The sequence below is a fragment of the Aedes albopictus genome, chromosome 2 (genome assembly GCF_035046485.1).
Source record: "Aedes albopictus strain Foshan chromosome 2, AalbF5, whole genome shotgun sequence".
In the NCBI taxonomy this organism is placed as follows: Eukaryota; Metazoa; Arthropoda; class Insecta; order Diptera; family Culicidae; genus Aedes; species Aedes albopictus.
Genome location: NC_085137.1, coordinates 52,119,851 through 52,133,597, shown reverse-complemented (window position 1 = coordinate 52,133,597; position 13,747 = coordinate 52,119,851). Strand labels below are relative to the sequence as shown.

Here is a 13,747-nt window from a genome sequence, read left to right as displayed (position 1 = left end):
GATGCCACACACTATAAGGATGTGAAGCACGTCCCTACAAATTACCGACGGAACAGCTGTGTTGCGGTCCAGAACTCTCAGCATCAGGAGGGGGATATTTCAAGGCGATACCCAAGCAACACGACTTGTTTCAAAGCCAGTATCAGCAACATCAGTGCAATTTATTCACTGTTCTAATTAAGGACAACACAACACAATTGCTTCTTCTTTGGAACGCAAAAAGCGCAAATTTTAAATCGTTATGCAACATGAGCCAGGGGGAATGATAAAAAAAATAAAAAAAAATATATTCAGACTCGAACCATGGACACCAGGAGTATTAACCACTTACCTTACATACTGCACCAGAAGCTCTGTGAAAGATTTGCTGCTCAATGCACCATAAAAGCTACTAAAGTTACGCGTTACTTCATTGTACCGTCTTTGTCACAAGTTAGAAAGCTGTCAAAATGAAAAGACGCGCAAGTTTTCCGCAACACATTTGGAACCTAATCTGAACAAACAAATCAGAGTAAGATGTTTCATGTGTGTTACATAACACATTTAATGCAAGCTGACTGTGTTGCCACTTGTGAGGAATATGTAAGCTCCGCCTCCATAAATCGATGTTAAATACGATGTTATTTGTAATTCCTGTGAAACAAAGCTGCAACTTAACGATATTCGGAGTTTAAATGCAACTCAACTGACAAGATGAAAGTTGCGTGCGCTTTTATTGCAACTCTTTTAGACCAAAGCATAGAAAACCACATTTTGGATGATGTTGCAGGTGCTGCTTGGGTACCTTTAGTCCGCTATGGTTCTGCCTTGCGATGAACCCCCTCAGCAGAGCACTCAACCAATGCAACTATGGCTACCAACTGAAAAGTGGGGGAAAGAGTACAGGAATAACCCACACCTTCTTTATGGACGACCTGAAGCTGTTTGCGGAATCAGTACAGAGGCTGCATCAACTGATGCAACTTGTGACGGTGTTCAGCAACGACATCCAGATGGAGTTTGGAATTGATAAATGTCGGTCAGTCCATCTTCGCCGGGGTCAAGTAGTGGACGCCAGCTGTTTCCGCGTCAACGAACAGGAGGAGATTCGGAATATGGTTGAAGGCGAAGCGTACAAATACTTCGGCATCCTGCAACTGAGAGGTATTCGCCACACAGCGATCAAGAAGGAACTGCAGGACAAGTTCTTGCATCGTGTCAACTGTGTTCTGAGGAGAGTCGTCCATCGAGAGAGTCACCCTAGCACGCGCAGTAGGAGGAAGAGGCGTCACCAATATCCAGGCACTATTTGTCTCCCAGATCCAGCAGTTGCGGGCATATTTCAAAGAAAGCCAGAACGTGTGGCTTTTGCGGGCCAACCTCATCTCGGAAACAGAAGGTTTCATGGTAGCGGTAGCCATCCAGGACCGGGTAATTGCGTCGAAGAACTATCCGCGGTACACATTGCACGAAGACGCGGAGGACCGCTGCAGGAAGTGCAATTCAGTAGGAGAAACGATCGAGCATGTCGTTGCAGGCTATTCAGTGTTAGCTGGATCTGCCTACCTCGATCGTCACAACGAAGTTGCCAAGATTGTGCACCAACAGCTTGCTTTAAAGCACAATTTGGTCGACAGATTTGTACCCTACTACAAGTACCAGCCGAACCCGGTAATGGAAAATAGTTGCATAAAGCTGTACTGGGATCGCGAGATCATTGCGGACGTCCTCATTCGTGCCAACTGGCCCGACATTGTGGTTTACGACAAAAGGATGAAGCGGGTAACCCTCATCGACATCGCTGTATCATTAGACCATAACGTCCAATCAACGTTCTCCGGCAAGATAACCAAGTACCACGACCTAGCGGAGGAGTTGAAGCAGATGTGGCACTTGGAGGACGTCCGTATAGTTCCGGTTGTCCTAACGGCAACTGGAGGGATCCTAAGGTCCCTAGACGAACTGGAATTGAAGAAGGACCTGAACAGCATCCTGAAAGCGGTGATTCTTGGAACCTGTAGTACAGTTAGGTGGTTCCTGAATCATCGCAACTGACATCCGAAGCAGACTCATTGTCATTATATAAGCATAACAAACCGGCTAATGAGATCCACAGAGCCTAATCCCCTATGGCATTCCGATTGCCCGGGGTAGCTGAAAGTTTCCAGCAATTTTTGCTGAGAAGTGCCAAAACTATACAAAAATAAGAATAATAATAATAATAATCAAGCAATAATAATAATAAATGTTCTAATAAAAGAAGTGGACTATTATAAAAGTTGACTTAAGTTTGTCTGTTTGAATAAAAAAAAACTGCTTAAATTTTCCATTTAATAATGTATGCTTAACCACGATACGATCTGTTGTTTTGTTATGTGAACTAGCTCACCCAAAAAGTTCACTAAACATGATCCAAAATGGTGCAACAAAACCGTAACGCAAATACATACATGCTCTTAATTGAATTTCAAAATCTTCCCATGCAAAGAGAGGAGTGTTCCCTCGCCGACTTTAGCTGACTACCAGTTCACCGAAAAGGAATCGCCTCCAAATAGTGTTTGAGCTCAGTACACATAGCTTAAAACTTATATCCTCTGTGCAGCACGTGCGGAGAGTAGAAACATCTTGCTTTCGCATATTTTCCAGTTAAATGAAAATTGCGTCCCACTGACACTGGAGTTTCGATGCCGCCAAAGGTATGACGACACGGAATAAGGGAGACAACGTTTAGCTCCAACCGAAAAGGATCTCGCTTGCCGACAGGTAGTATTAATTAGTTTGAAATTAAGTGACTTTACTTGTTTTTCAATATATTTGGAAAGACCTGGACGATAACAAAATCATCAGAGAACAAGCAAGAATATCAGAAACTGTTAATGAGCATGAGGAGATCCAAAAAATGTTCATGGATGCAACTGCAAAGGTCCTGGAAGGATTGCTTATGCAAACATACCTTGGGACCGATCACCAACAATATTCATCACAGCATTTAAAGGAATATTTTTATATATATTATTTAAAGGATATTTTATATATAATATATATATTGGCCCGTTTTACCCCGTCAGGGCCTTTCAAAACATGCTCCCACATTTTGCATTTTCTTCATGTCTGGAGATGCTCAACTTGCAGATGCTTTTCACTACTTGACTCCCGCCCATAACCTCCCACACATCTCGTGAACGGAAAACAAGTGGGTGAGTCTAGTTTGCAAAAGTTGTGCACTTGACCTGATCATGTGGTTGATACAGTTTCGGTGCATGTCTGTCTTGTTGTTGCAGGAAAATTTGCCAAATTTCCACATAGCGTAAAAAGTTAGTGCGTTGCGGTGTTCGCGTGGTTGCTTTGCCAAAAACACAAGCGCTACAACATGCGGATAATGCAAATTTTGCCTCCTCTGGAGAATAATGGGTAACGTGTTCGGTTTAGTACGTGGGGTGTAGATGTGTTTATTCGAAGTTTGCTTCGAGAATAGAATGGATAGCTCTTTTCAGATGATCCAGACAAGTAAGACTTTCCATACAAACCATTATTACATCGTTCTTGTACTTGTCCAAAATGCAAGGAACTTTTGTTGATCAAAAGTTTCCCGAATGTGTCTGAAGAATATTGCTGAAATATTTTAAGAACCATTTGGAGCACATTGTATGTGATTATTGTGACCAATTAATATTATTATTTGTTAAATAATTCTGGTTGCAGAAAAACTGAAATGATAAATTTCAATGTCAAAGAAAAACATTTCGTGCTTCCCGATCAAAAGTTTGGGGTCACCCTATCAAAAACATGTCATTTTTTTAGGCCCATATCTTCGCCAATTTGCATCCGATTTCAAAACCCTAGGTCTCATTTAAAAGATTATAAATCAAAGAAACTTTGAACAAGATTTAAAAGAAACTTTCTCAAAAAATTTGGTATGTAAACTTATCCCAAAGTTGCCAAATTTTCTAAAAAATGAATAAAATATTATGGCAGTGTCGCTGGAAATTGGGTCGACCAAATTTTAGGATGAGAGCGGTAATATAACCCATTATCTATTTGCTTTTAACTGCTTTTTACAGAACTTAGCTAAAAAATCTAGAAAAAAAAGTTATTAAGTTTCTTTGACTTATTATCTTTTGAATGAAACCTAGCGTTATTTTAGTTTGTGGTGTCGTCAGACGACTGGCTAAGACCGGTCACGGTCCATCTCGCCAAACCTAGGGTTTTGAAATCGGACGCAAATTGGCGGAGATATGGGCCTAGAAAAATGACATGTTTTTGAGGGGGTGACCCCACACTTTTGATCGGGAGTGTATAATCATATCGTTTGTCGAACACATCAGTTATTTTCTACGAGCAAAAACAGATTTTATAGATCTTCCTATTCGAACTATAATTTCCTCTAATATTATCCAGCTACTTTGCCATACGCTTTTAGCCGTAGAATCAGATTGCCATGAAACAGTTCCAACATCCACTAATCGGTTCCAATTAAAACGTGCCATAAAACCTTATGTTCATTGATAAAATAATCGGTATTGGATCACCTCCTCACCAGTTTCGCACTTGAATCAGCCATTCCGATTTCTCAAATCTGAAGAGGCGAATTTGATTTGCTCCAATCGATCACAGAAGGAAAAAGTAACAGTAAACTCTCTTCAAACACACCGACCACTCCAGTTCAAGCGCGTCCAACTCGAACCCCCTCACAAAGTTGCGCACTGCACTCTCGGCGAAACAGTTAGAGTGAAATATGAAGTGCTTCCAAAATGACCACTAATGAAGATTATTTTCCTCCTCCGACGCTTCGCCGTCCCGACATCGTCGTCGTCGGTGGTCCTCGCTCTCGAGGCAACGCAATCGTTCCAATCGGAAAAAGGTTGGGGAAATCACTTCTCCGTTTTATGCTTTTTCGCTTACCATCAAACCACGGGGTATTAGATCTTCACAGTCCGATTGCTAGCCATCCCATGCCACCCCACCCGCCAATGCCATCGTTCATTTCGATTGCTCCGTTTTATCTCCGGGAGTCATTCCTGTCCGTGTTCCATATGTATGACTGGCTTCTGTCGAGCTGAGCTGAGCTGACCGTTCCTATCGGGAGACAGGAAACAGTTGCTAACCTTCACACCATTTTACGCCCGCTTGAGTGCAAATGAAATTTCCCCAGTTGCTTTGCTAATTCCTGTTCCATGTCCTCTACAATGCTGACCTTGTCATTCCGGTTCACTTATTCCCTGTGGGCACAGTCTTTTTCCCTAAATTACGACGACCATTGCTTTAATTTGCACGGTTATGCGCCGGTTGTGGCTTTCATCTGAACCTGTGGAGTTGAACTTTCTCCGAGGTACGTTTGTAGGACATTCCGCACTTAATTTGTGGTAGAATACAAAGCATTCAATAGAATGTAACTACGTTTGGGATCAGCGTGTCATTACACCTGGGGAATGTAGGTATGTCATCTCTTAACAGCCAGTAAGGAGTGCACATTAGAGTGGGTCATCGTTTATATGGAAAAATGAAAAATTCAATGATATCCCATCAAATTAAAGCTTTTTTGATCCCATTTCAGGACCCAAATAAGTGTGCAAAATTTGGACACGATCGGTTATGTCTACGTTTTACGAAACGAAGTTTGTAAATATGAGGTTTTACATGGGAAAACACACTTTTTTGCGTTTCTCTCATAACAAGCTCAAATTTTTCTAAAACCATGTAACCAATAAATTGAAAACATAACCTAGGGTGTCCTGGAAAACTTTGTCGAAGACCGCAAAGTGATCTGATGCTTATAAAAAAAAGTAATAGCGTCGGCATTGCTTGGCGAAACAGCATGATTTTGTTGCTATTGTTATTCTTTTACATGTTAAAACATAAACACATGCATGCGTTTCGTTGGTTATAACCAAGGTTATATCTATTTTCACAAGCATCGGATCGCTTTGCGGTCTTCAACAAAGTTTTTCAGAACATCCTATTCTATCATTTTATAGTATGTATCGGTTAAAAAGTTTCAGACAAACTTTTTCAACTTATGGCAAAAATGCAAAAAAAGTATTTTTACCCATACAAAATCCCATACAATGCCGGGGCCCGTGGCGTAGTTGGTCACACGTTCGCTTCATATGCGGATGGTCATGGGTTTGATTCCCAGCCCCGGCACTTGTATTTTTTCGTCAGTTGCTTTTCTCCCGAGAGCAACTGACACTGACACTCTTCTGAGCCCCATGGCTCAAACGGACCTGGATACCTGGACATCGGCGAACTGCTACTCATAATGGACCCCCAATCGGATTAAAAAGGAACAACGGCCATCCATCATCATCCTTGTGCTCATCATTCTACTAGGTATAAAGTAGAAAAAGTGAAAGCAGCAGAAAGGAAACCAGTTCGATAAAGTAGAATAGAATCTAGGCGCTGTACAAAATGTAAGTGCAGCTGTCAATTGAAATTGCTCACGTAGTGCCCCAGTGGACAATAGAGCTGTAAATTAGGTTAAGGACAAGGTATTTGGAGTACATAGCTCAAAATTTCTAGAGCACCGTTTTTTAGAACCGTTGAACGGATTTGGATGAAAATGCATCACGCTAATTGTTCAGTGGTTGTCAACAGCGTGATGCATTTTATTACAAATCCGTTCAACGGTTCTAAAGAACGGTGCTCTAGAAATTTTGAGCAATGTACTCCAAATACCTTGTCCTTAAGTGATTAAGAATAAAAAAAAATCCCATTCAAATTTCAATTGCAAGGCGCAAAGTGTAGACGCCACCGATCGTGCTCAAATTTTGAACAGATACTCAGGACCCGAAACGGAACCAAAAAAGCTTTGATCTGGGAAAACGGTTCCGATGACCCACACTTTTATACATATATAGTAGTTTCTATACGAAATCATCATTGCTTCAAAGATTCTGTAAGTATATTGATGTACTAGATCCAGAAATCTAGTGCGAACTTTTGCCCCACTGTCAATGTCCCTTTCTGCAAGAAGCACTGTTAGTTTATTGTTTATTCAAGTGCACCTCTTGAACTACTATGGAATAACGATTCTCCGACATCAAGAGGATATGAGATTCTTCTTCTTCCTATTACTATAAATTCTCATTCAAAAAGGTCCAAAAATTCTATCAAAACACCTAGAAACACATTTGTCCTGTTCAACGACGTAGGTTGAACCTGCTCGAAGTTGCTGCATCCTACTCTTACCCGTTTGTTGACTAATGGGTACGAGCAAGATACAACCTGCAAGATACTTCGAGCAAGTTCAACCTGCGTCGTTGAACAGGACTATTTTTTCGCATTACTCTGCCACACCATAACGAAATCGTTCCGATTTTTATTTACGAGTAACTGACTTGATTATGTGTCGAACACATATAGATTTGTATGGGTTCTTAACTTGTGCGCAGAAAAAAAACCCACTGCGAACTTTTGACCCGAATTACTCTACTGCACAACGGTGTTTTGTCCGATCCCATCCGGGTAGTTGCTGGAGTAAGGCAAGGATGTATATTATCACCGCTACTGTTCCGCATCGTAACTGACGAGATCCTGGTAGGTGCGATTGACCGTGAACCAAATCGTGGATTGCTTTGGCAGCCCATTACCATGGAGCATCTAAATGACTTCCAACTCGTTGGATGTAAACACGGTCAACCCTTCCAGCTTACGGTAGCTGGGCAAGCAGTGGAGAATGTTGAAAGCTTCCAATATCTTGGTAGCCAAATGGCGGCCGATGGCGGCACCAATACTGACATAGGTGCACTGATCAAGAAATCGAGGGCTGCTTTTGCGAGTTTAAGAAATGTATGGGAAAACAACCAGATCAGTCGACGCACTAAAATCTGATTTTTTTTACTAGAACGTGAAATCTGGGCTGCTATACGCCAGTGAAACCTAGTTTGAATCAGCGGAGAACACGCAACGGCTGCAGGTCTCCATCAACTCCATCAACAGATGACTGCGGTATATAATTCGTGCAAGGTGGTCTCTTCGATGTCATCAAAAGCCGATAGCGACAGAAATTCGGGAGTGAAAGTGAAGGTGGGTCGACCACACTCTACGCAGGGGCGGAAACGAAATCTGCAAGCAAGCGTTAGTTTGGAACCCAGCAGATCATCGCAGCTGAGGCAGACCCAGAGGCTCATGGTGGCGCTGCCTCAACGACGAAATCAAGCAAGTCGACAGAATCTGGCAATCGCCCAAGGATGGAAATCTTTCAATTCAGCCCTCTGCACCACCGTGGAAAACAAATTCCATTATTTAGACTTGGGAATTGTCAATAAAACACTGCTCTGCTCTGACATGGCCCATGACATTTCACCTCGACGTTTTGTCACAAATAGTTGCTAGTTTCGCCTGAACATGATATTCTTCTGAAGAACTTGATATTCTTCATTCAGCCCATTTCACCGAATTCTCGTTAATACGTGATTGATGACCAAACCCTCGCTGTTGCTTGTTTTCAAGATTCATTAACGGAATGGGTCAAATCTGAAGAGGTCAGCAACACGTTGTGGCTGAAGCCGTTATCTATGTCGCCCCTAAGTGGACACTGTTATCTATCCCGATGCTATGAACTCATCGGCACAGAAAACAGTTTCAATGATGGCGGCTCTTTCGACGACGGAGTTCAGAGTGCGATGGAATGAGTCAACCATCCACCATAAAAACGAAGCCGAACATGCAGCAAGCAATCAACGCCCCACCACCGTGGGGTGTTGGCTCGAGAAATGGGACACATTCTTGGCTGGCTGATGGTTCTTCGGTATAGATCCTTTTTCTATATCCATCATCCGGTTGAATGTCTAACCGTCTGGCCACACCCGCCCGGAGACGACGACGTCATAAAACTTGATTTTATGATTCTTCACGAGAAACCGTAAAAATTAAGATTAAAATAATGTCTCATAAGAAAGCAAGAAAGCAGACTGCCCAAGCTTCGGGTGCTCGCCTAAACTGCTTCCTTTATGGGTTTTTCCAACGTGTTGTGTGAATGTGTGCCGTTTGGCATAACAGTAACAGGAGAGACGAAACTTTTCCATTTTTCGATTGCTGCAGGAAGGATACTAAAGTGAACCTTTTCCTCGGTCCAAAGATCAATCACAATGATGTGACAGCAGAAGCAAGGCAGCTGATATGGAAAATTCCTTGTTTACACATAAGGCCTACGTTTTTTCCTACATTCAAGTTAGGAAAGGACTTTAGGTTACAGCAAAATGTATCTCTATTAGATGGGATTGACGGGATGGTTGAATGAATGGGTGAATGTGTTCAAGAGAGGAATGCTGAAAAATTAATAACAGGCAGTTACGGTGAAAATGCTTCAAGAATATGATTTAGAAGTTGATAATACTCTAGTCAGACTGTGATGCAGGAAAAAGGAAAAAATATATACCTGAGTTGGGTTTATGAACATACTCTTCATAAACAAACACTTCCTAATAGATGCTTCAATAAATGACAGCCTCAAGTATCTACAGCCGGGTCTCCTATTAGACGCTGTCACACACTTTACGCTCATTGCGTTGTTCAGGCTGTTTCTCAACCAATTTAGTTTATTTTTGTATGTGGTGAGTCTATAGTATTCACAAACTGCACTACAAAAGTCATGTCACACGCTATGTCAGAAGGGAAGTATTATGAAAATCGAATGTACCTCAAATGTTATTCCCTAGAATCGTAGCTTTTGACCTCTAGTTTCAGAATCTGTGCGGTTTAAAATATTTCATCTAGGGTTTTTTTTACATATTTTTGATTTTTTCCTATTTTCCCATACAAATATCGAAAAAAGTCATTTTAAGGTCAATTTCGTCCCATATAAAAATGTATGGGAAAAAAACATAAGATGGATGATTTTAAACTACACTTTTTCTGAATCTAGAGGTCCAAAAATATGGTTCTAGCGAATAAATTTTGAGGTACATTCATTTTTCATAATACTTCCCTTTGGACATAGCGTGTGTCGCATGTGACGCTTAAAGTGGGTGGCAGCGTCTAATAAGAGACTCGACTGTATGATATATCAAATGGTGGGTTCTATGATTGTTTGGAATTATCCGAGAACTTCCAAGGGCATAGGTCAACGGATCTACACGCGTAATAGGCGACCTATTGAGCCTCATGTAGCTAAGTACTGTCAAGTGATGAGTTCATTATCAGCTTGGGGGTCTCCAAAACGTCTATTGAGTATAGGTAATTGTATCTACTCAGATATTTGGTTGCCTCTAAGAGCTAAGATTCATACTCACACAGTCGCAGGTAACTACGGTCTGGTCTTTGTAAAGCTACAGTTGTCTACGCCTCCGCGAGTTTATTGTAACTATAGTGTCTAAAGTAGATCTAGGTATTTGGTAGGAATGAAACAATGAAGTGCACCATCATTCCACCAAACTATCGCTACTAGACAAGCTGTCAAAGTAAATAATAGAGGAGGTTGAGCAATAATATAAACAAATTGGATCTCTACTTCTCCTTGAAAAAACACTGAAATCCATTGAATTGCCTGTGGAACACCTATGAAATCTCCGTAAACCTGAAACTCATTTATAGGCCTTGACGCTTTGAAATACCTCCTTTAAACCTCCGTAAAATTCACCTGCGAGCCTCTGAGCTCTCCGGAAAACTCATGGATAGCCCTGAAATGCATTGAAACGCATTGAAACGCCTCTAAAACTACCATAAAATCTTCATAAAAACTCAGTAAAATTCCCCTGAGAGCTTCTGAATTCCCCTAATATCCATCCGAAACCTTCTGAATCACCCTGAAACGCATTGAAACTCTACGAAACGTATTTCAAATTTCAAAGCCCTTTAAAACTCCTATGAAACCTCCTGGAGCACCATGAAACATTTTGAAACGCCTTTGAAATCCCCATACAAGCTCCACTGAAACCGCCTAAACCACCCTGAAGCACATTGAAACGCATTGAAATGCCTCTGAAACCCCCATGAAACCTACGTGAAATTCACCTGCGAGCGTCTGAAGCCTCACCTGAAACCTCATGAAACGACATAAAACACATTGAAACGCTTTAACCCACGAGCGATCGCGCTGTTGTATTTTGTACAACACGTTGAAAAAATCTCGCTTTTTGTACTCAGCATTAGCGTGGTGCTGACGCAGGTAGTCAACCGCGCGAGTTACGGAAGGTTAAAACGCCTTTTAAATCCCAAAATAAATCTCCGGAAAATTCACCTGAGAACCTCTGAAGTCCCCTAAAATTTCTCTAAAACCTCCCGAAGCGCTCTAAAAAGTCGTTAGAACGCTTTGAAACGCCTCTGAAACCCCCATGACCCAACTCCAACCTACGTGAAATTCAAGGCTCTGAAATGCATTGAAACGCCTCGAAAGCCACCACGAAACCTCCATGAAATTTACCCATGAAGCCCCCTTAAGCACCTCTTAAACGTCCTGAAACACATTGAAGTGCTTTAAATCATCTCTGAAACCCCTCTAAAATAATTATCTATAAACCCCCTAAAACGCCCATGAAGTCACCTGAAATACCCTGAATCGCTTTGAAACGCCTTGTAACGCCTCAGGGGGTGAGAGCCTATGAAGCCCCTTAGAATCGATTTTAAACCTCCTGAAACTCCCTGAAGCCCCTGGAAACGCCGCTAACCTTCCCCCCTTAGAAATTCTTCAGACCCTCCCCCCTTTATATTGGAAAGCCTTGATTGCCTTCCCTTTCTCATCTGCTAGCCACTTCCCCTTCTCAAACTTCTTTTCAAACATTAAATCCATTCATATAATGAACTGAATCCATTTAGGTTAAAAACCTATATAGGCAGTCCCAACTCATTATCTAAAAGTTCGTGTGTATACTTTTATAACTTTGGCCGTTTTTCAGTTCTAAATAATTAAGCTAGGTTCGAAATATGTTTAGTAAAAAAATATTTGGGACTTCATAACAATCTCATTCCATCCTACACAAGTGCACAAATAATTAATGGATTGAAAATTCAAAGCCACTTAAACTTATTAAGAACTCCTGATTTGCATTGAAACGTTTCTGATATGCCTCTGTAACCCCTCTTTAAACCCTCGTGAAGCGCATTGCATAGCCCCAAAAACTCACTGAAACCCGTTTAAACTGCCTTAAAAGCCCTCTGAAGCCCCCGAACATGACCACCCCCTTTAAAACCCTTTGAAGTCGGATTTTTTCCAAGCGTTATTATAAAGTTTCTTCTATGTTTTTCAGTAGATTTGATGCTCAACAGCATTAAAAGGGTAGAATATGATGCAGAATAATTTTTCTGAATATCCTAGGTCATCCATGGGTAGCCCGCTGTCACCGGTGTTAGCGGACATCGTGATGGATAGCATCATCAGCAGAGCAATCAATGCAGCGAACATCCCACCGCAGTTCATACGAAAGTATGTGGATGATCTGTTCTTGCTGATCCACAAAGATCGTGTCCAGGAGGTGCTGGAAATATTCAACCTACAAGATGAAAACTTCAAATTCACATGCGAGGTTGAAGTGGACGGAAAGTTGCCATACTTGGATATGCTGATGATCCAAACGGGTGAAGGAGGAATAAAAACCGACTGGTATTCCAAGCCGATATCGTCTGGCAGAATATTGAATTTTTTCTCCTTCCATCCCATTCATCAGAAACTCGGGGTTGCAACGAACTTCATTAATCGAGTACGCACCCTGAGCACCATCCGGTCGGAGGAAGAAAAGAATCAACTCATCCGATGTCAGCTCACAAGGAATGACTACCCACTGCATCTGATAAACAGAATGCTGCATCAACCGAGACCACCCGAAGTAGCAGAAACTCCGAACATGTACCGATCTGTGGTCCACATCTTCGGCCTAACACCAACCATCAGGAGAATACTGAGGCAACATGTTCCGTCGGTCGGCATCGTATGTAGCAACAACAACACAGTGAAACAACTGTATAAAACAGCGAAAGATCCCGTTCCATACATGCAAAAATCAAATGTCGTCTACAAAATAGCATGCCGAGATTGCTCCGGTTGCTACATTGGTATGACCAAGAACCAGCTGCGTACGAGAATGTATGGTCATCAAACGTTGGTAAACACGCTGGATAGGAAGCTATCAGCTGGACTCCCATACAGTGATCCAGAGATACAGCTACTATCACAGAAGACTGCAATGATGGAGCACTGTGAACAACAGCAGCACAGATTCGATGTAGGCAATCCAACAATCATCGACTGTTGTTTCAAAACACAGGCTCTCCCTGTTTTGGAAATGTGCCATATTCTCACCACTCCACAAGCAGTAAACCGTCGTACACCCTAAAACGAAAGTACACAGCGAATGAGTAACTTGCGAAAAAACAAAGGATTTTTCACTCATATTTGCGTAGGACTGGATCAGCACAAAAAATGTGCTGATCCGGTGTTACACAAATTTGCGTGAATTTTCACACAAGTTTGCATGAAATCTTTTGTCTTTTCCAGGGCCGGATCTAAGGGGGGGCCGGGGAGGGCCCGGGCCCCGGGCCCCCACATTTTAGGGGCCCCCACAAAAACCTTTTTTGGTTGCTAACACTAGCTTTATTTTTCATATTACTCAAGTACTGTACTGAAAATAAGGAAAAACATTTTTGGTCATCTCTCCGAGGGGCCTCCACATCCCCTCGGGCCCCGGGCCCCCACAATCCTTAATCCGGGCCTGGTCTTTTCGATCGCTGCGTGAAAGATACTTCTTGCTCTGTGTACATCGATCTTTCCGTGTACCGATACGGCAGACATGAGCGCTATCTATAGCTTTCTCATCGCATCGGTAAACGATCTCCG

At 42.0% G+C, this 13,747-nt stretch overlaps 1 protein-coding gene across 1 annotated transcript; it reads left to right on the top strand.

Annotated features, from left to right (window-relative positions):
- The first annotated feature begins 12,239 nt into the window (after window positions 1-12,239).
- On the top strand, window positions 12,240-13,247 carry LOC134286037 (uncharacterized). Its single transcript, XM_062847601.1, has one exon. The coding sequence runs from the start codon at window positions 12,240-12,242 to the stop codon at window positions 13,245-13,247; it is 1,008 nt and encodes a 335-aa protein (XP_062703585.1).
- The last annotated feature ends 500 nt before the right edge of the window (window positions 13,248-13,747 follow it).

What these genes read in the sequence shown, in the direction of transcription:
- LOC134286037 (XM_062847601.1), top strand. Translation starts at nt 12,240, where the DNA reads ATGGGTAGCCCGCTGTCACCGGTGTTAGCGGACATCGTGATGGATAGC.